Source organism: Oryza glaberrima, chromosome 4, assembly GCF_000147395.1.
Source record: "Oryza glaberrima chromosome 4, OglaRS2, whole genome shotgun sequence".
Taxonomy (NCBI): domain Eukaryota; kingdom Viridiplantae; phylum Streptophyta; class Magnoliopsida; order Poales; family Poaceae; genus Oryza; species Oryza glaberrima.
In genome coordinates this window covers 16,681,118-16,704,449 of record NC_068329.1, presented here as the reverse complement: position 1 = coordinate 16,704,449, position 23,332 = coordinate 16,681,118, and the positions used below count along the sequence as shown (strand labels likewise).

At 36.5% G+C, this 23,332-nt stretch overlaps 2 protein-coding genes across 2 annotated transcripts; one reads left to right on the top strand and one right to left on the bottom strand.

Annotated features, from left to right (window-relative positions):
• Positions 1-740: 740 nt before the first annotated feature.
• Positions 741-5,178, bottom strand: LOC127771396 (protein TIFY 9). Its single transcript, XM_052297299.1, has 5 exons — positions 4,995-5,178; positions 4,686-4,876; positions 3,149-3,236; positions 2,972-3,026; positions 741-1,139 (listed from the first exon to the last, which is right to left on the bottom strand). The coding sequence occupies exons 1-5, from the start codon at positions 5,113-5,115 to the stop codon at positions 1,028-1,030; spliced, it is 567 nt and encodes a 188-aa protein (XP_052153259.1). The 5' UTR covers positions 5,116-5,178; the 3' UTR covers positions 741-1,027.
• An 8,101-nt stretch (positions 5,179-13,279) lies between these two features.
• On the top strand, positions 13,280-18,827 carry LOC127772277 (histone H2A.Z-specific chaperone CHZ1). Its single transcript, XM_052298297.1, has 2 exons — positions 13,280-13,944; positions 17,574-18,827. Exon 1 carries the CDS (start codon positions 13,382-13,384, stop codon positions 13,913-13,915), a length of 534 nt encoding a protein of 177 aa, XP_052154257.1. The 5' UTR covers positions 13,280-13,381; the 3' UTR covers positions 13,916-13,944; positions 17,574-18,827.
• The last annotated feature ends 4,505 nt before the right edge of the window (positions 18,828-23,332 follow it).

The window sequence follows — 23,332 nt, the reverse complement described above, 5'->3', positions numbered from 1 at the left end:
TTGCAAATTTGCGAGGTTTAATTGGACGCTTGCAGTCAAAGGTTAGCTTGGAATACTTCTAATTGTAATGGTAAGGTTGAGGTCGACTACTTGAAGGATTATCGTAAGCATATTTCCTCAAACTCCAAAGTGGTATAATCTTTTTATAAAAACTTTCTTCATCAACATTTTTTTTAAGTAAACTTCTTTTAAAAGTCGACTATCACCGTTTCTGTCCTCGAGTAATTGTTATAAACTCAACTTTTTATCCGTCATCCATCGGCACTATAGAACGGAGTTGAATTCATAGCCGTGATCCATAAGATTAGTGCACATTGTTTCACCTGATACTCCACGTTGTTATCAAACATCCTCTGATTATTTGTATTTCAAAAACATTTCGAAAATCTAATGTTGTATCTACCATTAATGAGAGTGGAGAGTCTGATATAATGACCATAAATTTTCCAGCCTTATTGTTTTGCTTATGCTTATCTAAGTCAAAATTTGAATTTTAAAATTTAATTTTAGAGTTAATTTGAATTTTAAATTTTAAATTTAGAGTTAATCTACTTTTGAATACTCATGAATTATTTTTATTTACTAATAAATACTCATGAATTATTTTTATTTACTAATAAACCTTACAGATAAGCATATCATAAGCGAAATGATATGGGTGTTCGTTCCCAGCACATGTTCAGTCTAAAAAAACAAAATAACTCAGGCACATGGATGGAGTAATTTGTACAACTACATAGTATAAACCATAAATCATAAATGCATCCAATATTCACTCTAAGCTTGCTTTACACATCCATAAAATCCATGACCTTGTAATCAACTATAGATACTACTATATATATAAATCAATATTACACACAGACCTACATATGGAGTATGGTTAATCTATCGATCGATCAACACTAAACAGGATTATTAACTGGCCCCTGCCTGGTCTGTACCCTCTACTAATGATGGAATCAATGAAATAATTATTAATAATTAACGATTAATCAAGGGGACCAAATCAACAGTAATTAGCTAGCTAGGACGCCGTGTGCTCCTCTTCCTTCGCAAGAAAAGACCTGGTGGTGGTCGACGTCGTCGCACCGACGGCAGCGGGCCCACCCACCTGGTACGGACCCAAGCTGGTCAACCTGCACGTTTCAATATCAATTAGTAATGAAAAAAAAGAAAAGAAAAAGGCAATGCAATATATATATATATATATATATATATTCGTTAGTTAAAGTGGGTAACAAAGTAGCTAGGTTTGGTGGTGATTATTGGAGTATTAACTAGGTCAACACCTAGCTACCCCAAAAGGATGGAAAGTGACACTGGCAACGTCGTTAAGCAGGATGGTAATTAGCCAACAATTTACTACACTACCCTACTACACCTGTTTGTTTGGCTAACTTCAATTTTAAATTTTTAAATATATGATGATGTTAACTTTCGAAATGATCATGTGTCTTATTTGAAAAACTATCTAAGTATCACTTATTCTTTTGGATCGATCATTTGTATTATTTAAAATGCTGTATAGGTATCATATTATTTTGTTGCGGCTTAATTTTGTTGTTGAAGATAATTTAAAGGCTACCTATTTTTCATCGTATTTACACTAATTTTTTTAATAAAAAGAATGGTTAAATGTTATGTTTAAAAGTTAATGGTTATATATATATATATATATATATATATATATATGTATATATTGAAAGGAAGAGAAATCAGTGCCACATTTTTCAAGTCTGGGACAAACGAATTAGACCATGTTTAGATGGGACTAAAACTTTTAAGTTTCTATCACATTGGATGTTTGGACACTAATTATAAATATTAAATGTAGACTATTAATAAAACCCATCTATAATCTTAGACTAATTCGCGAGACGAATCTATTGAGCCTAATTAATCCATGATTAGTCTATGTGATGTTACCGTAAACATTTTCTAATTATGGATTAATTAGGCTTAAAAAATTTGTCTCGCAAATTAGCTGTAATTAGTTTTGTAAGTAGTCTATATTTAATACTTTAAATTAGTGCCAAGATATAGAGACTAAAGTTAAATCCCTGGATCCAAACACCACCTTAGCCAACACACAACCAGAACCAAACCGATCTTTTAAAGCACAATCAAATCAAAGCCTTAATGATATGTGCGTGTGGTGTGGTCAAAGACATATCTTTGCTTTCAGTTAGTTTATTGCTTCTTTAGCTGCGATAAGTCTTAATTTGATTCGGTAGCTAGTTGGTCAATGAAGTAGTACAGCCCCCATATATCGATTTCATTGCGATATATATATCATCACCAAATCGATCGAGATATTGCATATGCAAACTTGCTATCCTCCACACACATGTCGATATGATCCATAGCCCATAGACTTTCCATGCACTAATTCGTCACGACTAAAACGTGGTTAATTAGTAAGAGGTCGATGGGCACTGCTCATCCGGGCCCACACGGCTTCTGGGGTCTCCGGTCAACTCACCATGTGGTAGCTTTAGCTACCATGAGCTTCCACAGTATGCAACTATAGTTAGATAGCTAGTCTCACACTGAAGATTCCAATTAGAGAGAGAAATAATGAAAATGTTAATACTCTTTTATTTAAGTGTAATTGAGTTCTTTTTGAAAAAGGTTTGATCAAATCATTATTTCTATGTACTTATACATACTCCTTTTCTTTTCAAATTAATTACTTCACATTCATTTTGTCCTAAGTCAAATATTTCTATTTTGTTCGTCGATATCTAAAAATTTGAATAATGCAAAAACATGTGATTATATATTGTGAAAGTTTTCTCATAGTGAATACAAAACATAAATCTTATGATGTTAAATTATATAAACTTCTGGAAATTGGTGGTAAAAAATACAAATGCTTAACTTATGATAAAACTAGAATAATAATTAATTAGAAAAAAATGTATATTTAGGTGACAAACAAAATATATGAAAATTGCATTGTCTATACCTCTCTTTTCTCTTGGAGAGGAATCGTTGCAGAGATTTAGTTCTTGTGAGTGGCTCTGCAAACAAGAAGAGTTGAAGAACAATACTATAAGCCACAGGAAAAAAAAACAGATTAAAAAAGAACATATTTTTGTTGTTCTGCTGATTACTTTTCGCAAACAATTCTACTTTAACAAACCTTTGGCAAAATTGCCTACAATTGCATTGCCACGAGCGAGTCCTTTTGCTTTAGTTGCCTCGGTTGCCATCCTCATTATAGCCTCTGCCTAGGGATGGAATATGGAAAGGGAAAGCATTGAGAAGATTGTATCTCTTTGAAATTGTACTATCTACCACTATCAAGCTAATTTAAGGGAGATAGTATATCATTGTGTGCATCCCTTCCAGCCATCATGCATGAAAAACAAGAACTCTTTTAATTTAGACTTGGTGCAGTTCGATCCTACACCATGATTTTGATTGTAAATTAATTCTATGTTAACGCTGTATGATTTTTAATGGACAGACTTTTCTTCTCCTAGGAAAAGTCATATCATCGTAGTTTTGTCTTTGGATAATTAATCTATATTATCCTCCTTTATTTTGTTTTGCTATTAAGTCACATCACCTTAGTTTCATTTTTTTTTCAATGTTTTAAATTGTTATAAACCATATCATCTTAATTGTTTATAATTTTTTATTGATCAATCAAAGATGAAAATTATATAAAGTAAATAATCATCCAGCTGTCTTACATACTACTTCCATTTTTTAATATTTTTTAATATATGACGCCATTGAATTTTTGACAAATATTTGACCATTCGTTTTATTCAAAATATTTATGTAAATATAAAAAATATTTAAATCATGTTTAAAGAATATTTGATGATATATCAAATCAGAATAAAATAAATGATAATTACATAAATTTTTTTAATAAGATGAATGATCAAACGTATTATGAAAAGTCAACAGCATATCACATATTAAAAAACAAAAGGGGTATTATTTATAATATTTTTATACATAATTCTCGCAGCAGTAACGCGCCGAGTTTCGTTAGTTTTGTAATCACACGCGTTCTGTGAAGGTGAAGGTACAAGTGTTCAACAGGTGCCCCGGTTCGCTGGCCGTTCTATCTCCGACGACAGTATTAATATAATATTACTGTGTTAACAACTAACTAATCGCGGATAATCTCCTAATAATTTGTGATTAATTAACTTAGACGATAAATATATATTGAGTAAATTGCATCGCCGGTACTTGAACTTGTCAGGTGGGTGCAATCTAGTGCACGAACTTGTAAAATGCTCGTTTTGATGCATAAACTTGTCTGGTGCGTGCGGAGGAAGGAAAAAGGACACTACTTGGTTAATCTTATTAATTTAGGGGCTCATTAGGATACCATGTAAACATATATATACGTGAAGATTTGCTATTAGAAATACACCTCTTCAATAAAAAATAGAATGGATATAGTGATTGTAGAAAAAAGATTAAAAAAAGCAATGATATAAGGGTTAGAAATATATGAAATTCATCACTTCCATCACATCCTAATCAACATCAGCTTTATAAAACGAACATTGCCAAGCTATTTTAGTCTTCGTTCGCACGAACTAGACAAATTCATGCATCGAAATAAGCATTTTACAAGTTTATTTACTAAGTTGCGTCCAGCTAACAAGTTTATATACTACCAATGTAATTTACTCATGTATATTACACACCTTATCGTGGGAGACGTCGAAGACGGCGACTGATCCGTTGTAGAAGAGCGTCATCGGAGCGGCGGCGGCGGCGGCGCCGGGCATCTCCTCCGGCACCGGCGCTGTCGACGGCGGTGGCGGAGGTCCGGCGGCGGCGATGACGCGGCGCAGCAGGTGGGGCCCTATCCTCGCTATCGCGCTCGTCTCCATCCCTGCTCTCGCAACGCAAGCAATCGACTCAGATCGATCGAGAGGGACACGGAGCTAGCCGGCGGCGGTGAGATGAGATCATCGATCGACGGCGACGTCGACAGACGTCACGTCACGTACCTCGGATGGAGGAGGAAGAGGAGGCGGAGGAGCCGCCGCTCTTGGCGTGGCGGTCGTCGGCGTCGGCGGCGGCGGCGCGGAGGCCGAGGAAGTCGAGCTCGACGGGCGCCCTCGTCGACATGGCCGGAGAACGAGAGCTAGCTAGCTAGCTTAGCTAGAACACGTATAGATTAGAAGTAGCTGCAAAATGTGGTGTTTGTTGGGTTGGGAGGTGCGCGCGGGGTATAAAAAAAAGAGGCCCCGTGCCCATTCGTTTTTTCTAACCAATGAAAACGATGGATTAACCCGCACGTTTTTAGAAAGCTTACAAACGCTAATGTATTTTTATGATTAACTTGAAAAAAATATCGGTGCGTTGCAACAGGTAAATATATTTTTCTTAGTGGTACAACAACTCTATTATGAACTGAGCAATAACTTGAAACATTATAATTGCTATACACTATAATTGAAAACATGTTAATCAAAATTTTTTCTTCGTTTTGAGCCGAAAGCTCATTACTTTTTTTTCCCTTTTTAGCCCTAGCACAGTCTGATGTCTCCTATCTCTTCCCGCTCGGCTTGCCTCTCTTCCGTCCAGTCCACAAATACCTAGTTATCACAGCTGGCAATGTCATTCAGTATACCGTCTTGAACCTTCGGGAGAGAATCCTTGTGTGCCCTCCCATAAAAATCCAGCTGATTCTTTTTTGATCTCCCTGGCCAAGGGATTTTGATTCACTCGATCTCCTCTTTCTGTTTCCCAAAAACAGAGCAAATCTGTAAAACTCTGGATAAAAATGGAATGGGGAAGCTCGTCGGTCGGTCATTATTGGTGACAGTTAAACGAAGATTGAATCCAACGAATTAATTAAAACCGAATTGAAAGGGAAAATCATGGGGGAAACTATGAGGGAAGGATGGGGAATCGATTTTTGCAATTAATTAAAGGAGAAAACGTAAGGGGAGGTAGATCGATGTGATGGCGCAGTTAGGGTTCAGCCCAGGCGGCGACTGGAGATTAGATCCGGTGAATTAAAGCCGAATTGTAAGGGAAAATCATAAGGAAATTAAAATAATAAGAAATGAGTAGGGATCTATTTTTACAATCAATAAGAGGACAAAAGGTACAAGAAGATAGATCGAGGCGGCGGCAGAAAAACTGCTGCGGGAAAAACTGGAAAAAAATAAAGAGGAGAAAAATACGGACAAAAAAGGATCAGGAAATAAAAACAGCAAGAAAAGAAAAAAAAGATAGAAAAAACAGCCAAGAAAAGAGAAAAAAAGACGGACAAAAAAGTATTACCGGAAGCTTTATAGATTTTTTTAATTAGGTATAGATAGATAAAAAATATAATATATTTATTCGTTTGTTTGCCCACTCAGTTTAATTATCATAAATCATTCGGTTATTTAGCCATTTAACAACAAATATTTTAGAGAACATATGTATAAGTTGTACAACAAGTTACAATAATAAGGAAAAGAATCAAAAAGGGATACAAGGCCTATGTCTTGTGGTATTGATTTTGCGACCGACTATCAACCATTATGTGTGCTAGCTAGCCGCGGGTAGCTGAGGACCCCCGTGCAGGCTAGCTCTTATGCTCTATTAGTCCTCTTACGGAAATATAAATCCCTATGGAGGGATAGGAATACATGTCCTTCTAGAGAAACTTATGTTTTTTTTAGAGAAACTAATGGAGGGGCTTATATTTCTGTGAAAGGCCCTCCCACCCAAACAGCTTAAACTGTCGTGCTCACCAGTCACCACTTTGGACAAAAGCATTATTACTGATTGAAGACTCCTATATATTATTGTGTTCTTTAATTACAAATCGACCATGCTATCAAAACAATAATGGTGTCGATGCTTGTTGATTTAATTTCTACGGCCACACCTCCAAACTATTGAAAAACTCGTCGTAACCAGGAAATAAGGTTGCCCAATAGTGTTGAGGATCAATCACTAGAACTGAAGCGACTCAGGGAAGGCTATTAGGATTTGGTCAATTGATTCGTCCTGATGGCCATGTTGGTTGATTTTATCAATTCATTATTGGTTAGTTAGGAAAAGAATTAAATTCCATCGGTTTTATTTTCCTAACAAGAAATAAAGTAGAGATAAAATCTGTTATGTGTTATCGTACAAAATAGATTTAAATTTATTTGGAAATAAACCCCCGGACCCCACTAATGTCCTTATGTCTAGGAAGAGGAGAAGAGGCAAAGGCGACTTCACCGAATCCTCTCTACCCTAAAGCCCTAATTCAATCGCCCGATCAATTTTATCACTGGAAAGGATTCGTGACGTATGTCGCAAGAAGAAAAAGAAAAGAGAAGAAGAAGAAAATAAAAGTATTAGATCATCGGCTTAAATGCCTTCACATCAAGGTCAATGAATCAATTTATTTCCGCATAAGAAATTAAGGTGATTATATTTAGATTAAGAAATTAAGATTAGATTGAGTAAATAAACTCTAACTTGTCGCTGGACATGCTGCGATCAGATATGGTAGCTCCCTTGCGTACATGCAATCGACAATCAAGCATCATATGCATGGGTGGACAACCGAGGGTGACACCACACATATGCAGATATAGAAGTTGATGAAATTTTGGATACTTGTTTACACGCTTTTCAAACTGCTAAACTGTGTGTTTCGTGCGAAAACTTTTCATATGGAAGTTGCTCTAAAATATTAGATTAATCTATTTTTTAAGTTTGTAATAATTAAAACTCGATTAATCACACGTTATTACCACATCGTTTTACGTGAAACACTTATCTTTATCTTCATCATCTTCAGTAGGTTCAAACACCACTATCTCTAGCCCTACTCCTACGCTCAAATATCCATCGAGATTACTCTTCAAATTTTTTTTTAGAGAAAAACAAAAACATATACTAGTTTACCTCTACTCTTATCCCTTCTTACTATAAAATTATAACCCACTAAGTGCAATTAAGATCCTAAAACTCAAACCTCAATGTGTCACATCATCATTAATTCTCAGTTGTTGGATCAGTAGATTCGATCATCTTTGAACCGTTGGATGAAAAAAACACAGCCCAATCCATCTCACACCGTCACCACGGGAGGCCCATCTAATTTTATCGTGGACCAATTCAATAGTGATGGATTTTTTACCACTTCAATTTACCAAATGCAGCCACCAATCTAAAGAAAATATCCCGCTACAATACGCGGGTTGGGGTTTCAGCTAGTATAAATTATGGCTTCGCCCCACTAATCGTGAGGTGAGATAAGGTCGGAACGTGAGAGCATGGATATATCGATCGGATGTGTATGCATGAGAGATCTCAGACAGCAGAGCCACGAGAAAACGACCCGATCGATGATACGCATGGTCGACCAACACAACTGGCACGTACGCTTTAATTTTCTCTCGTCTGCAGCTAGTCCAAACACACACTTTGTCTTCGCGTGCTAAAAATTGCATATGAGAGGAGACCGAGTAGGCAAAACTGGACAAGCAAAAGGTGATTCGGGTACCAACCACTTCTCGTTGTACCAAAACCGTATATCATGTGTTTTCAGGGGAGGTTGGAGGTGGCCCATGCTGATCTCGCTCAGTTAAGAAGAAATATTAAGTAATCCATTGAATATACTCCTACTATGTATCTCCTGTGTTAAATTATAAAGTATTTTGACTTTCAGACTACTTTAAGTTTAACTAAATTTATAGAAAAAAGTAGTAACATTTTCAACCGAAGACAAATATATTATGAAAATGTGTTGAGTTACCGGTTCCAAATTTAATGTTGTAAATATTACTATATTTTTTATAAATTTAATTAAACTTAAAGTTATTTGACTTTGACCAAAGTCAAATTGACATAATTATAATTTAAAAAGAGATAGTATCTTAATTAGCGTGGTCTCCTACTAAGTGATCACACAAGTTGATGGTTAGCGAGGGCGTTGCATGGGATATTATTATTGATTTAGTAAATATGACAAATGTGTTGGTTGCATATCTATACTTTCTATAAAGTTATAGCCCATTAAGTTTAAAGCTCAACACGCAATCATGCCACATCATCATCCACTAGCAATAATTACATATTTAACCCATGCAAGCATACAACATCATCTACAATTTATTTAATTCTACAAATCAACATGCAAGTATATCCAATCATCATCCCTCACATTATTTGCACAATATTTTAATAATTTTATCTATCACTTTTATAATATTTAACATATACTTATCAATATGTTTCACATTAAAACACGAGTATTATTTGTTTGTTTCATGATAATTACTGGTAAATCTTGATGTTTTATTATTTTTTTCCCTCTAGCTTGATTGTCGGAAAAATTGCTTAGTAATTTTCGCAGCAAGGTGTAGGGAATCACCTAGTTTTAAATATACACACTACCACATAATCATTAATAAGTGGCACACACAATATTATGGAGTTTCATAACAAGTGTATGGGATACCTACCACATACGAGAGGCACATATATATACCTGCGTCAATGGTTACTCCCATAGTTTTCAAAAAAAAAAAAGGTTACTCCCATTCACACGTGTCTCTTAATATGCAGTACATGTTTCAAATATATTTAAAAATAAATTTTCAAAAATGATGGAGACATGTTATGTATCAAAGTTGTACTGATCTCGACACGATCTATAATAATTTTATAGTTGACAATGTTTTTAATTAATATTGCTTACATGCTAGATTATGCATTACAAAGTTATCAGATCTATTTTACAAACTAATTTTTCGAAATTTTAATGACTTTGATGGATATATGGTCTATATGAAAATTGCAGATCTCAATGGCATGATCTACAACTTTGTTAACAACTTTTCAATTGATATTGTCTACATGTCAGAAAATACATTTCAACTTGTAAGATCTACATTTTTTCTTAGAAAAAGACGTCAGATGATGCCATATATATCAAAGTTGTATATCTCAATGAGCTTGCAAGTTGATGATCTTTTCATTTAAAATCATTTGGAGTATTATGTATTACAAGTTAAGGTATCAGTACTAACTGAAGTCATACGTTAAATTGTAGGATCGGTTAGGGACAAACTGTAGGCATCTAAGTATATATGTTTTGTGCAGCCAAACTACCAAATACAAGTACAATGATATATAATGTCTATTTTTGCAAGCATTCACTACATGATGATGTAGCGGATATTCTATCCTTATCGACCAATACATGTCTGTTATGCTTAATTCATCCACACATTTCCTCTTCTCCCCCTCACTCCAACCATTCTCTTTCAAATTTATTCTCATCTTACCTCAACAACTCCCAACCAACCCTTATTAAGTGAGAGGAATTTATTAGAATTTTAGGATAATAGTTATTTAGAAAGAAGCATACTTACCAAGTTGGTTTGTCCCACTGCCATATAGTTAACGTTACTTCTTTCAGTGAGATCAAAAATGTCCCGTCGGTTTCCATCGATTAGAACATGTGTTAATGCATGGATATATTAATTCATATGGTGTGAGTGTGATATTAATGTGTGTGTGTATAGTGATGCATGTGCGTGTCGTGTAATCGGAAGAAGATGATGATGAAGAAGAAAAAGTCATCGTCGACCGGCCGGTGGCCGGCTATGCACGTATACCACATGCGCGCAGGTGTGTTGTGTGTGTTCTTCTGCGTTGCTTCCTTCAATGCGGCTATTCCTGACTAATTTCCTTCCTCTCGCTGTTGGCCTTGCGTGTATGTGTGCTCGGTTCGAGCCGACAGCATATGGCTGTGTTCTTATCACAGTTTTCCCAACTCCTCTCCCTCGTTTTTCGCGTGCACGCTTTTCAAACTACTAAACGGTGTGTTTTTTGGAAAAAGTTTCTATACAAAAGTTGTTTAAAAAAATTCATATTGATCTATTTTTGAAAAAAAATTAGCTAATACTTAATTAATCATGTGCTAATTGACTGCTCCGTTTTCCGTACCAAGGGGGAGAATTCCCAACCAGAAGATGCGAACACACCCATATATATATCATCAGTCTGTGCAATTCCATCCATGCGTACACACTATTGTGACGAAAGACATATAATCCCGTTTCAGCTTATAAGACTTTATAGTATTGTCCACATTTATATATATATGTCAATGAATCTAGTCATTTATATATGTCTAGATTTATTAACATATATATGAATACGGACAATGCTAGAAAGTCTTATAATATAAAACGGAGGAAGTATTTAACTATTTACCACTCTTATAATTGACAATTAAGTATTTGTCGCTGGATTCATACGAGGATCCACATGTAATAGATTGCAAGTAACAAATTCTTAATTAACACATCTTAAAGGTGGCAAATAGTTAAATGCCTCTTACTGTGCGTGATATATATTTTCCTCCACTTCTCGGTCCTTCCCCTCCTATAGTACTGTACCACCTAGTGTATACAAGTACTGTAAATAATAATAATAATCAATTCCAACCAAAGAAAAACAGGGGATATATTTTCTTGCTCTTTAGCTTATCAATCGCGCATAGCCAAAAATTTTAAAATTTAGAAATTAATTTTAAAGTTCATGAGTTTTTCTTCACAATTGTTTATTTTTCAGCATCTGACTATTAAGCCACTAAAAACATACATCTAAAAACCTCTATCCACAAATTAATTTTTAGCAACTAATAAGTGTTAGCAGATATGGGCATCGAGTTAGGTCCACTTACTTTATCTTTCTTTCAATTTTAATTTTGTAGAATTAGTTGGTTTGATAAGATCCCCTTTTCTTGTTGATCAACAAAAAAAAGATTTTTTTTATATAAAGTGCTTATTTTTATTATAACAAGTCCTTTATTTAAATATCCGTTGAAGAGAAAATATATCTCATTATCTTTGAGCCAATATCCAGTTTTAGAATTTGAAAAAAAATAAAGAAGAATTTTCTTCTTTTTCTATTAAACATTAAGAAAAAAATATAACTAAAATGGAATTATTGGAAGCTATAGGCGAAACGATGGGATGCCGTTGTTGTACGAGAAACGTTGATGTCCGTTATATTAACGTACCAAAGGGTACTCCACCACCGTTTTTTTTTGGAAAAATAAATTGGCCATGTTGACCGAAAATATGCGTATTAGAGCAATTACTGTACTGCCTCATTGTACCATCCAATCTAAATTGACTAAATTATATATAAAAACTCGATTTATGTCACTCAAAAAAGCAGAGGAGTGTGGAGGGTCGTAATTAAATGGAAGAAAATTTCTCGGGAAGGGCACACACATGTCAACTATTTGAAAGTAAGAAAAAATTAAAGAAGTGATTCGTGCTATATAATATATGTACGGTGGTGACAGAAAAAAACTTATAAGGCGAGAAAACAAGTTGCCTATACCACACCAATGCCCGCCCCGTGTACTCTAGCGTACTATAGCTACCTTTTTTTGGAAGTGTGACATCTAAGTACGCTGGATAAAGATGAAGAAAACTTTAGAACCAAATGTAGTATGAATATATATATATATATATATATATATATATGTATATATATTAACATGGTAAAAACGTAAATGTTTATAACACACATAATCACTCCTATAAATGTGCACACGCTCACCCTTCGTATAGTATAAGTACATTCAAAAGATTAGACCGACATATTTTAAGATTGACGAAGTCGCCATATCATATATAGACTCTTCGCTGTCAATGGACATGTCTATTATACCAACGAAAAAATAATTAGCCACAAATGTAACCTCCCGTGCTAATGTGGTTAGACTTTTGGCACTATTGGTTTAGGTACTTAATCGAATTTCTTTCTTGCTTTGGCATAAGAAGCTTGGCTGTGCGCAACTTAGATGCATAAACCTGAAGATGTAATATAAAGGTACTTGAATAAAAAGCCTACTAATTTTGCTAACATAAGATACCGTACTCTCTTAATTTCTTTTTAATATATGATGTAATTAACTTTTAAACATACATTTAATTAATTTTATTATTCAAAAGAAATATATATTTTTTATTTATTTTATCATTATTTTTTCAAAAAATATTTAAATAGGAAATTTGTTTAAAAACATATTAGTTCATTTTTTCTAAAAGAATATATAATATTTAATCGAGCATATGCTAATAATCCGCTTCGTTTCGCAATAAACCAAGCTAAGCTGGCCCATGGCCCATGGCAAAACGGATGATGCCCCACAACCTTCATGGGCCTGTGCCTGCAATTGTTTCGGGGCCCAACAACACCTCTCAGCAGAATCCACAACATCGAAAGCCCATCTCTTCTCCCCTTCGCAAATCAACACAACACAACACAACACCCACCATCTCGGCGTCTCCCCCTCTTCCTCTTCCTCTCCTCCTTCCTCGCGTCGCTCGCGCTGTCTCCTTGAACCCTAGCTCTCCCCTCCGCGATGGCGGCCACCGACGAGGCACCCGCCACCGACCCCGCGCCCTCGCCCTCGCCCTCGCCGGCAAAGCGCAAGCCCGACGCCGAGGCCACCGACCTCGCCCCGCTCGACCCGCCACCCAAGTCCGCCCGCCCCGACGCCGACGAGGCCGCCGCCGAGGAGGCCGCCAGGGCGCGGGCTGCGGACAAGGGGAAGGGGAAGATGGTGGTCGAGGACGAGGACGAGGAGGAGGAGGAGGGCGGCGGCAGCGACGAGGACAGCAGCGACGACGACGACGACGACGACGAGGAAGGTGGGGGAGGCGGCGGCGGCGGTGGCGGGGACGACAGCGACGACGGGTTCTGCGACGACCCGCTGGCCGAGGTCGACCTCAACAACATCCTCCCCTCGCGGACCCGCCGCCGCGCGCCGCCGCAGCCCGGGGCCTACTTGGTGCCGCCGGAGGAGGCCGCGGAGGACGACGACGACGAGGACGCCGACGTCGACGTCGACATGGCTCGCGGCCACCAGGCCGGGGACGGGGAGGACAGCGATTAGGCTTCTCGCGGCTCAACAGTCTCGCTAGGGTAATAATGCCTCTTCGACCCCCTTCATCCACAATGCTTTTCTGATTAGATCCATTTTTGGGGATCTAGCTGCCGTACCGATGTATTTGAATCGTGCTCCTTAATTTTCTACTAATTCATTGTCGAGTTAATCCTATAGGTTTGGCTGGAATTTAGTCCTTTAGCCTTGTCCAGTTGGATGTTTGTGCCGTGTTTCCATCACTTGGGATGTGAATGCGCATCTGCATTGTGCATATTAAGTGTGAATATGCCTTTTTATTGTCAGGTAGAAATGCTTTTGAACAATTGGACAACACCTTCCTAATTGCATGTTTTTGAAGCTAGATTTAGAACCCTATGGGTCAATCCCTTTGCTGAACCAGGATTAGAGCGTTGATAGAAATGGTCTTCTATGATTGCCAAAAAAAAAAAAAAACATGTGGGTTCACCTGACCCGCAGGTAACGTGTGCAAACGTCACACACTAATGTTGCATTTGTGAACGAGTTTAAGGCTGAAGCAAGTGCATTGTTGTGCTCAAATGAGTTTGTTTTTTGGAGATTTGGTGAACTTTTCCCAAAATGATCCTGTCTTGCATCCTTTGAATCTATGGTCGCATTGTATGACTTGGGTAGGTGTGCCTGTAGATGTCCACTTAACCTAATTTTGTGCTTTCATTGTTTGTCTTCTGTACTTGTTTGATATAGTATTGTCTTACAGTTAGTCCTCATGCATTTTCAACCATTGGATGGTTCAATTGGATACCCTTTTAAATCATGTAATGTTGAAGTATCTATTCTTATGCTGTTACCGTGGAGTGCTTTTGTAACCCATTTTTAGTGTTTTGATTCCTTGCAGATTCTAGCTGTCTTTGTATATCTAACTTTAATGCTAGAGCAGATTACTGTGTTTGCCTGAATTGCGATTCTTTTATCAGAAAAAAACAGCCATTATAGCTTTACTAATTTGAATAGTTTTAAGATCCCTTTATTAAGTTTGAATCAGAATGGATAGCGAACAAGCTATGCCGGGATAGTGTCATACTCTCATTTGACGTGTGAGCACTTGGAGTAGGAGCCAGCACTATAGGCTTTGGATTCTTATAAAAGGTACTTTAGATTGTGTTTAAGATTTTTTTAGTTGACATATCCTCCTGTTATTTGGGCATTATGTTCCGTGTATCACTTTTGAGATTTTAGAGCTTTGCTCAGGATAAGCTTAAACAAGCTTCCTCAGAAGGCTTGAAATGACCAGTACTCAAGTGATCCTAGTGAAGCTTGGCTAACTCAAGGCTTCCTTTGGCACTTGGTTGAATGATGCTAAGATGGAAAATAGAAAGGTTCTGCGAGTGTTGTCTGATTTGTCATTCTATGAGTTATGAGTTTAGGAGAGACCAGGAAGTGGGGTTGGTTGGAAGTGAGTTTGGATAGAGTCTTGGAAAAGTGCATGTGGGTTTCAACTGTGGAAGTGCCAAGTGCATATGTGGCTAAGGAATAAGATTGGGGGATTTGCATTTTCTTTCCTATATACGATGAGCCTATCAGCACTGAGCTGATTCAGGTGGGATTTTGACTTGATTTTTAGCTAAGAAAAAGTTCAGATCTATATTCCCGGTCAACGAGACCATGAACCTGGATCAATTTGCTCACCCCATCATCATATATTGCTTTTTGTTATGCAACTGATCCATTTCATTGAATATTTCAACTTGCTACTGTAAAATGCATTTGTAGAGCATGTTGCACAATCTTCCAAATAGAACATATGGTGCAGGCGTGCAGATTTTGTGCTTCTACCTCAACAAGATAACAGCTTCAATCATCAAATTATATGTTTTTTCAATCATATTTTCACAGAAAGAAATGTGACTTCCAATTTTTTTTATGCTGCATAATTCATATTTGAAAACATCAATCAAGGTTTTCAAAATGAACTTTTTATGTGTTCAGTTTCAATTTTACTTTGTTATTACTACTTATTATGCCAGAAAGTAATATTGCTGTGCTTCACATTCTGATACAAGCATGTGAATAGTTCAGGCACCAATCTTTGAACTGCTATCTGCTATGTTGCTTGGTTGCATGAGTTGATACTCGATAGTATTTTTCTATTAAGCCTTTTGGACTGTTCGTTATCACATAAGAACTATATAAAAACCTAGTATTTGTGCTGGTTCTTATTCTATTAGCTGTTTTGAATTACTAGTACTACCTCCGTCCCAAAATATATAGCAGCTGCTTGGCTGTGTACCTGGACAAACACTTGTCCAGGTACATAACCAGAGGTAGTTATATTTTGTGACGGGGTTAGTAGTTTGATTACTCGCAGTAGCAGCAACTGCATTATAGAATCAGTTTTGTTTTTTGTGAAGTTGACACGTACATACTTTACATGTCAATTTCCATGATTATTTGCCCCGCGCCCACCATTTACAACTACTTTTGCTCAACAAGGTTCAAACCTCTTTATCTCCTTCCAAATACTGCTGTCTGCTTATTTGCTTAGACAATGATCATAGTGTACCACGTGCATTGGACATAAGTCAATCCATTCCTATATGCTGATGCCATGTCATGACCCACCTTGAAGTTTTCCTTTCCCCTTAGTACCATGTATTATTTTCATGTCCTCTTTAAACCTCTATTTAGTTTGACTTTATCTTTGTAATTTTTTTCCATCAATCGATGGTTCTGAATAGTAAATATTGAGTTGTCAACTTGCCATACCCTCCTGCTCCTGAAAAACTAGCTGTTATGCCTATATGTAGACTCTACAATAGTTCTAGCACAAATTGTGTAGATATTAGAGGCTTCTTACATTTTGTTGGTTAAAATTATTAACTATGGCATATTTGCAGTTGGGCTTTGGTTTAATTGGTGGCCAGCCTGTGATCGGAAATAAGTTTAGTTAATTCAATAGAAATCAATAGGAATTTTCATCTTTATACTAGCACTGTGCCTGCATGTTGAGACAAAACAAAATAAATAGACTGTAAGTTCTGAGTTCTAGAAAGGGAATAATACTTGCCCTAAATCTAGACAATTATATGCCATATAGCAATATCTTATCAACCAGCAGCCACGTTTACATATGTGTAGGCCACGGAATAGTCTATCCTATGGCTATGAAAAGCATACTATCGCCAACGCCAACTCCCATTTGAAGTACCTAAGGATACTATGAATATTACAAGCATGACCAAAAATAGCAGAAATATCACCAGTTTCTCTTGTTTCTTTTTTTTAGTAGAAGAGAGAGATAGAGATAGAGGTTTACAGTAATATCTGAAATGATCAGTCAGCTACTTCCTACTTGTTTTTCCAAAGAACTGCATAGTGCATAGTTATCTGGGCCCCTGCCATGTGTTGCGACTAGTGGCTTATTAATATGCTTCCAAATCCAACCCTGCTACTGACCACTCAATAGTTGATGTGCTTCCATCCATTGCTGATTGCTAAGTTGGGACCGTACATGAATAAAGTTCTTTCTTGGTGCTCTACTAAGCACATGATTGAAACACGATCTACAGGGGAAAAAAAATATCCCCATGACGTGTGCTGTTCAAAAGATGGCTGTCATGCATCCTTTTGGTCATTTTAGATAGAAAACCAATAAACACTTTTTACTAATACGATGCTTTTGTTTGCGCAGGAAGAAATGGTGGTTGCCGGTGCTAGGGATATTACTACCTGTAGGGAGACGGTCTTGGATAACCTGATTGCCGAACGTTCTGTAGTCGTTAGAGCTCTGTCACCATGGTTTTTCAGCATCGTTAAAAGGTTATTTGAACTCCTAAAAGGAGGCGCGACTAGTACTTTTTCGTGATTTCAAAGAGTTGTCGACGAGTATGCTGTGATCATGGTTGAACTGCTAACATCTCTTTTGTATACATTGCACTTCCAGTTCCTGGTGACTGTTAACTTTCTCCTTAGTTGATTTAACCCTGCATTGACATGATGCAGTTCTCCAATAATCTTGTGTCCTTTAATGAGATTGAAGAGCTTCGTAGGAGTAAATTTTGGCAACTACTAGTGTTATATATGCTGTTCTGGGATTTCTGTTCCGAGATAGTTAGCTCATTCTATTTAGAAATAACGGCAGCTGTTGCTTGTGAGATCTGCTGCTGTTGAGGTAGATTTTGGAAGTTTGTCAAAAACAGGAACACCTCTGGAGTTTCCATGTAGCCCAGACTGGTTAGTTGGTTGTGATCTGCTTCTGCTTCTAGTTTCAACCTGTCGCGTGATCACGTCAAGGTTGGTTCATTTCATTTGACAGAGGACGGTGATGTGCCTGTCTGGTTCTGTTTATAGAAGTTGATTGGGGGGACGGAAGGAGTAGTCATCCGGGTCCTTGAAACGTCTTGGAGGAGTTATTGTATGAGAAAATTCAAGAAAATTCAAAAAATGCCATTGACAAACACTAAATTCAAAGAAACACCACAAGTACAAGTTTCATAAAATACCATCAAACAAGCGATTTTATTCTAGAAATGCTATCGCCATTTGGGTTCGTTCATCGCGCACGGTTAAATACACTATTCATCTTATAGCACTTGAAAGAGAGCTGCTAACAAAATCCTAACGGCGATGACATTTTTTTAGATAAAGTCGCTTGCACGGTAGCTTTTCATGGAACTCATACTTGTAGTTGTCGATGATATTTCTTAAAATTTAGTGCTTGTCAATGACATTTGATTTTCTCGTATTGTATCCAGTGGTAAGCTTGGTAACCACGTCATATAGTTATCTCACTGAATAATGGAAAAACCGGATAAATTATAAAAATTCAAAATTTTCATTTATTTATTTTTAATTTGGGTCACCAGGCGTTACCGTACCTGGGTGGTAGTCGGTTACCATAATATTCCACCACTAAGTAAAAAAAAAAAAAAGAAAACCTTTATCGGATTTGATCCGATGGCTTAATTACCACGACATTACTTTACCACCGAATGAAATGGCATTCCTATTCAATTCTAAAATTACTCACTTTCATTTTCCATTATAGGTCTCTATTCCATAATTGTACATTATATATGTAATATTGATATATGTAAATCTATTCTTGACCAGGTTTATAAAAATATTAAGAAAATCAAGAAAAATATGAAAATATTTCATACCATCTCTTATCACTTGCACAAAGTAGAGGGTTTCTTTATAACCCGGTTAATATCCATGCAGTAACCGGCATAAAGGAAACACTAGTGTAGACTCTTTTTCTTTTTTTTTTCTTTACATAAATCCAGATACATATTTCTACCTGCACCGATTTCAATAAGCATCTGTGTAGTTTTGTTTATCCCAAGTTTGGAGATCCTATGTCTATTTTTCAAGCTTGTCTTTTGAATCATGAATAATATACATATAAAATGTTTAGCTATAATTATATTTGGTTGCTCTCTTCATATTTGTGTGCATTATTAGTCGTAGCTCAACTGATCAGAGCGAATGGACATATATGTAGGCCCTGTTTAGTTACACGAAAAGAAAATTTTTGGGTGTCATATCAGACGTTTGACCGGATATCGGAAGGGGTTTACAGACACAAATGAAAAACCTAATTTTATAACTCACCTGGAAACCGTTTTACGAATTTATTAAACCTAATTAGTCCGTCATTAGCATATATGGGTTACTATAGTACTTATGGCTAATCATGGACTAATTAGGCTTAAAAGATTTATCTCGTAATTTTCATGCAAACTGTATAATTAGTTTTTCTTTTTATCTATATTTAATGCTCCATACATGTGTCTAAAGATTCGATGTGACGTTTCTAAGGAAAAAAAATAGAACTAAACAAGGCCCGTAGTCTCCTATCTGACATCTCTTTAAATTATTCATATAACATATGTAGAAGCCTAGGTCCATGTGGTCATTATCTAGCTTGTATATATTCAACTTCAACAGAGTACCAAAATATCACAACAGAAGAAGTCAGCTCTATGCTTGGAGGGGCCAAACACTGAAAAACAATTATATCCCCAACAGTTCATTTCTTCCTCTCTCTCTCTCTGTTTCCTCAAATAGTTCAGTCACTAATCCCATCACTTCTCCAAGCTTGCTAGATAGATAGAGACCAAACTAACTTTGAGTAGTTGACTCAAAAACTAAGTGCCCCCACCATCTCTAGTTGACAGTGGAAGGGCAATATCACCACATGATTAAGCCATGGTGCTGATGATGTTGCACTCCAGCATTAAAGAACAGGTCACCATACATGCTCATGTCCTGATCAGTGATCACACAAACTAATGCTATATAGCTATCTAGGGGGCCGGTGGTTATCTCTCTCACCATATACTCCCTCCGGTTCAAAATGTTTGACACCATTAACTTTTTAGTATACGTTTGACCGTTCGTCTTATTAAAAAAATTTATGAAATATCTAAAACTATATGTGTACATCAAAGTATATTTAACAATAAATCAAATGATATGAAAAAAAAAATAAATAATTACTTAATTTTTTTAATAAGACGAATGATCAAACACATACTAAAAATCAAACTATCCTAAGTTTGACTAAATTTATAGAAAATAATGATAAAAAATATGATATCAAATGAGCATCATTAGATTTATGAGATATGTTTTCATAGTTACTTCTTTGATGCGTTAGGTGTAATACTCTCTCTACAAATGCTCAAACTTAACTTAGAATAGTTGACTTAGAACAAATGCAGAATCCATTATATTTTGAAATAGGGGGAATACCTCACAAAATATGGTAAATTATGGGAGGCAACCAAACAACACTTATTATTCTTATCATTAACATGTGACATATTTTCCCCCATAGTTGCAGCTATCATATAGCTTTGGCTCTGCCATTTATTCCCAATAAACAGGCATTATTTGCCTAGGGGCCCTGCCATGTGTTGCTAGGTGATACGCCTCTATCCATCAGTCCATCCATCCATTATTCCAAAAAAGAAAAAAATCTCCTCTTTTGTGTGTGGCCTTCCATGCATGCATCAATATGATGTATCTATATCTATAAATGTATATATGTATGCTTGGTTGATTGGTAGTAGCTGAGCTTGGACCAGATGAATAAAGCTTTTGCCCTTCTTTTCTCTTCATTGGGGTGTGGTCCTCTTGCTGCACACATGATTGGAACTGGGTCTACACAGAATAAGTTCTCCCAGGCCCATGGCATGCTTGGCTTCAGCCATCAGAGTAGTGATCCATTTCTGGTCCTCTTCATCAGTGAAAGGGGATGGATGGATGGAATTTGAAAGGGAAGAGAGAGCATCTCTGCAGTGGTAGTAAGAATGTGTGTTGATATAAATGCCATCTGTTTTTGATGTGCATTCAAGGAAGTTGAGCTGGAGGAGGGTGTGATGATATATGATGGATCTATATATGCATGCAAGCCCTGTGATGATGGATCATGCCAACATTTTATCTGTTGGGGCTAGCTAGCTCATGATTTTCCTTGATGGCATTCACATTATGCAAATGGATTTGTTTTCTCTCCTTTTTTGTTTTTTGTTATTGTTCTTAATTGTTCTCCTTTTTTTTCTGTTATTGTTCTTGTTCTCATGTGTTGTAATTAAGTATTGTGTGAAACTAATTTTAATGCATAGTATTGTGGGTACTATGAACTCAACAGCATATGCAGCACCCACTATCACATCTATCCACTTGGCTTCAATATTTGTGCATGATTTCCTTTCGCTTTCATTATATATATATTTTTAATTACCTTCAATGGGGCAGGATAAAAATTGTACATTTTGCCAAAGTTTTCTCTCATATTCTTGTCCATCGACCAGATGTTGTGCAAAGACGCCAAATGGACCACTGATAATTGAATGGACTAGTCATATATCAGTTCAACATATAAATCTATAGAAAATTTGTTTTGTATCCATGAGTTTTGACTCAATTTCTTCTATATTCCTAAATTTTACTTCATCCCCTGTATGCCCCTTAGTTTTTATTTTGATCCCTTCTATACCCATTCTTTAGTTCTTGACCGTGAGTTGACCATTATTTTTCTTTTTGAAAAATAACTATATTGTTCTTTTCTCATACTTAAGCTACATACTTCAAAAACATGGATCTTGATGTGAAAATGTTAATTTAAAATAGGACATAATCATGTGACCTCAAATTTGAAAAATAAAATTTAAGTTTTCAAATATTTTTAAAAAAAATTAATGAAATCCATAGAAAGTTTCACCGAGAAATTGAAAACCAAAATTAATTTTCTATTTGGGTTTAAATTTCAGCGAAAATGTTGCACAAATTTTATCAAATCCGATTGAAATTTATTTTATATTTTAGTTTTCAAATTTATGATCAAATAATTGTGCATGTTTGTCTTTCCATAAATAAACCCTTTTCACGTTAAGAACTGTGCTTTTCTCAATAAGCTAGCATATAATTATGAGAAAGGGCAATCTAGTTATTTTGAAAAAAAAATCTAATGGTCAACTTACGGTCAAATAATGGAATGGTTATAGAGTGGATGAAAAAAAACTCAGGGACATATAGAGAATGCGAAGCGCCTACAAATCGAGCGCTGTTTCACTAAGTAGATCGTAAATGTTTCAATAAGTAGATGATGAAACATTTTTCCCAACGTATGAAACAACGGTTTTCAAAAAATCGTGCGCTTTTTCACCCTATATAAAACAATGTTTCAGCAAATAGCGAAAGAATGTTTCAATTCTTATAAAAAAAGTGAAACACGGTCAGATCACTAGATGAAACAATTTGGTTCAACGTATACAACAAACGATTTTAAGCCATTGCAACACTTAAACCCCGTGTACATCAACAACCACGTGTCCATCAAGATAAAATTACTAAAACAGTATAAGAAATCCACTGCAACATTTGGTACATACATAGTGAAACATCACGAGTACACTAGCTGAAATATTATTGTGGAAAAAAAATAAGACGGATCCCCTTAATAGGGTGTTTCTGTTATATCTGGATGGTTTTTGCAACGGAGCGTGCGTGGTGAGGACACGTGGGGGGGGGGGGGGAGGGGATGGGCGGCGAGCGCGCGGGAGGTGCGGCGTGTGGGGCGCCTGATTTTTACTCCCCAATTGGGCGCCCGATGGGGAGGATTTTCCTAGGGAATGTGGTGAAATTCAATGCCACAGTCAAATAAAGGATGGGTTACACTAATAGGGAAAACCCACCAGTGTTGTCATCTTCTTCCCCCATTGGGCATGAAGATTTTGAGGGGCATATTCCAACTGATATGGTTTTTCCAAATATCTTCCATATTCCATCTGATTGGTGTGATTGAGTGCTTGTGGCAAAAGACCAAACATTCTCTTATTTTTGGAATATCACAAGGGGTACTACTAAGTGCCAATATTCAAAGTATAGCATAATGTAGTAGTACCTTTTCATGCGCCCCCCATCTGAGACTTTTTTTGA